The sequence below is a fragment of the Misgurnus anguillicaudatus genome, chromosome 8, assembly GCF_027580225.2.
Source record: "Misgurnus anguillicaudatus chromosome 8, ASM2758022v2, whole genome shotgun sequence".
Classification (NCBI taxonomy): Eukaryota; Metazoa; Chordata; class Actinopteri; order Cypriniformes; family Cobitidae; genus Misgurnus; species Misgurnus anguillicaudatus.
In genome coordinates, this window is record NC_073344.2 from 15,536,937 (window position 1) to 15,540,508 (window position 3,572).

General features: G+C 36.1%; 1 protein-coding gene across 1 annotated transcript; it reads left to right on the top strand.

Moving 5' to 3' along the window:
• Positions 1 to 445: 445 nt before the first annotated feature.
• On the top strand, positions 446 to 1,877 carry gpx1b (glutathione peroxidase 1b). Its single transcript, XM_055212305.2, has 2 exons — positions 446 to 734; positions 1,234 to 1,877. The coding sequence occupies exons 1-2, from the start codon at positions 513 to 515 to the stop codon at positions 1,582 to 1,584; spliced, it is 573 nt and encodes a 190-aa protein (XP_055068280.1). The 5' UTR covers positions 446 to 512; the 3' UTR covers positions 1,585 to 1,877.
• The last annotated feature ends 1,695 nt before the right edge of the window (positions 1,878 to 3,572 follow it).

Here is a 3,572-nt window from a genome sequence, read left to right on the forward strand (position 1 = left end):
GTGCAGGGCGAAATTAAGCATCAACATAATAATACTCATTATCACAGCCATTCTTTCCAAACATAACCTAGGTCAAAAGCAACTTTTACAAAAACAACCTAACCAATAATTTACCAAACTAATCTGAACAAATTGCGTCATAAAGTTTACCGCGCCAGTCGTTTGTAAAATCTAGGGAGCGTGGCGAAATTCTAGTCGTATAGATAAACTAATTTTTTGGCGACGTGGCTGTATACATTTGCAAGTTAACTACTGTTAACATCTTTATGTAATCTGTGACAAAGCGACCTTTCTGGAAAATTGCACAAATAAGAAGATAAACATTGTAAACTTTAAACGACTAAACACAACATTTTTACTATATACCCCTAACATTATTGTGGTGGGTGTGTTTTAAAAGTGGGCGTGATTGGTGACAGCACAGAGTACGCTGGCCACAGATAACAGTTTTATACTGGAGTCGTTTCCTTATTTCCCACTTGTTCGCCTACTTGCAAGACAGGATTAGGATCATGTCTGGCATTAAGTCATTTTACGACATCTCAGCTAAAACGCTGAGAGGCGAGGAATTTAAGTTTTCATCTTTACAAGGCAAAGTGGTCCTTATCGAGAATGTGGCGTCTCTTTGAGGAACGACCACCAGGGATTACACCCAGATGAACGAGCTCTATGATCGCTTCTCGGACAAAGGGCTTGTGATTCTGGGAGTCCCCTGCAATCAGTTCGGCTATCAGGTAAGAAAACAATAATTTTTACGTAAGGTGCTATTCAAAACGCGCTTTCAAGCAGGTGCGTCTGCGCTGCGGCACTTGATCGGTCATGCTGTCTAGAGCATATTGCATCATGACTACTATTTCATACTTCTTTAATGCGTTAAAAGTGCAAATTGCAATACTTTATAAACTGTAACTTTCATTGCATTATATATCACTAACTAACATTTTAATTACACATGATTTTTCCTGCTGAAAAATAAACTAGAAGCCATCACAGAAAGTCTAATGGATTTAATGGATATAATGGGGAATGTGGTCGTTTTAATGAAAACTAATGGTCTCTGGTAATGTGTTGGGTTCCTTTGGTGGGATTTTGTCTGGACCACCACCATTAAATCTTATTTTTTGTTTTTGTAATGGCATTTATTGTAAACTGATGATGGTTAATAATAATATTTGTAATGAATTTAAATGTGAACTGTTTTTCAGTATTAATACACATATTGTATCCTAATAGGAAAACTGTAAAAACGAAGAGATCCTGATGTCCCTGAAGTACGTCCGTCCTGGGAATGGCTTCGAACCCAAATTCCACCTTTTGGAGAAGGTCGACGTGAACGGGAAAGACGCTCATCCTCTCTTCGTCTTTCTCAAGGAGAAACTTCCGTTCCCGAGCGACGAGCCAATGGCCTTAATGGGCGACCCCAAATTTATCGTGTGGAGTCCCGTGTGCAGATACGACATCGCGTGGAACTTCGAGAAGTTTCTCATCGGGGCTGACGGAGTGCCATTCAAACGCTACAGCAGGAGATACCTGACCAGTGACATCGAGGGAGACATCAAGAAGCTTCTTAGCATCGCCAACTAAAATGTCTTGCATTGCACATGTGTGCTTAAAAGATCTTGCAGGTGTCAAAATCAATACTCCTGTTGCTAGTGTATTGCACTAAACACTTATATTGGTCTCTATACGTTTTCAAAGCAGGTTGTGGTCTCGTGTGCATGATGTTGCTTGCGTTTGAGCTTTTACTTTATGAAGATGCTCCTGTAAACTTGCTTGTCTGTGGGGAGGATCTGATGTCATGCAAAAGCTCTAAACTAAAGAGTTTCATTTAGCCCATGTATAGCACAACTGGTCCAATAAATGTGTTTTCTACTTGATTTTGAGTTTGAGTCTGTGTGGGCCGATATTCAGATACGGCTTTTGTCTGTTTTGTAATATTAAACCCAGCATCAGGTGTTACGTATAGGGGTTTATTCACCATTAATGAGTTGCAATGGAAACCTAGAGTGCGCGTGAGCGCGGGGAGTAGAATTGCAATCCGCAATGACTCGACAAAAACAAAATGTAAAAATATTACAATGCATTAAATTAATACATATATTTTAATTATTTTAAACATTTGCTAGACAATCAAAACTAATATTCAAAAGCATATATTTTTCCAGGAGCTGAAAAAAACTTTTCACAAATCCTCTAAAAGTTTTTGTCAGTGTAAACCTATCGATTTAGGATTATTAGACTTGTCCAAGACTAAAATAAATGTAAGAGCTGTCCAAACTGAAAACAACTTGCACTGACATAACTTAAAATAGATCGCCCTGCTGAAAAAAACAATAAAACTATTACAGAAAATTCTAATGGTTTTATTGGGAATTTTATTGGTTCTAATGGAATATGTCCCAAAACACACTACAGTGTAGTGGTTTTAATGGTAAAAGCTAATGGTTCCTATTGGTATTTTAATGAAACCATTCGAATTTTCTGTAATGGTTTTATTGGTTTTTTTTTCAGCCAGGCAGTGCCCTTTGTTTGCCTCAAAATGCACACAAGTAATGTTTTTAGTAAAGCATGTTTGTTAAAACTAGTTATATTTCCTAATTAAACTAATCCATATCTGGGAAACCACCCCTTGATCTTTAGCAAATCTTAATGCCAATTTGCCAATACTAATAAGCATTCGTTTTATTATATGAATATAACTTTTTTATACAAAAAAATAATAATTTTTGCAGTTTGTCTATATACATTTCTTTACAAAATATAATTTATGGCTCTACTTGTTGCATTTACATTTTTTAAAGGGGCCATGGCATGAAAATCTGACTTTTTTCACGTTTAAGTGCTATGATTGGGTCCCCAGTGCTTCTTTCAACCTAGAAAATGTGAAAAAGTAACCCAGTAACTTAGTTTTGGTAAACCATTCTCTACAAGCACATGAAAAAATAGGTCGTTGAAATTTGGCTCTCCTTATGATGTCATAAGGAGCTCTTATTATAATAATACCGCCCCTTAATCTGCACTATCCAACCACAGCACTGCCATTTATTGCAGAGAAAATCACAATTGAGTTTTAATTGCAACAAACCACCATCATTGTGATCAGTGTTTGCATTTCATCCGCTCATTTGCATTTTAAAGGACACACCCAAAACAGCGCATTTTTGCACACACCTACAAAGTGGCAATTTTAACATGCTATAATAGATTATTTATATTGTGTTTTGAGCTAAAACTTCACATATGTGCTCTGGGGACACCAAAGATTTATCTTTGTAATTTATCTTAAAAAAGTCTTGTGCCATGGCACCTTTACATTTTTTCAATTTCAAATGTCCCTCAAACTTACTTGACTCGTGAGGAGTTGCTATAAATTATAAAAGTTATAAAGTTGAAATAATAAAAAATATAGAGAGTTGAATTAGCTTAAGTCACAGCAACTCGTATAAAAGTTAAAATGACTTTTAAGAGCAACATGTATATTTTTTTAAAGTATAGATTGTCATTGGTAGACTCCTAATTCATTTGAAACAGTTTCCTGGCAGCCAATTCAAAAGAAGATAAAAGCCATTAAC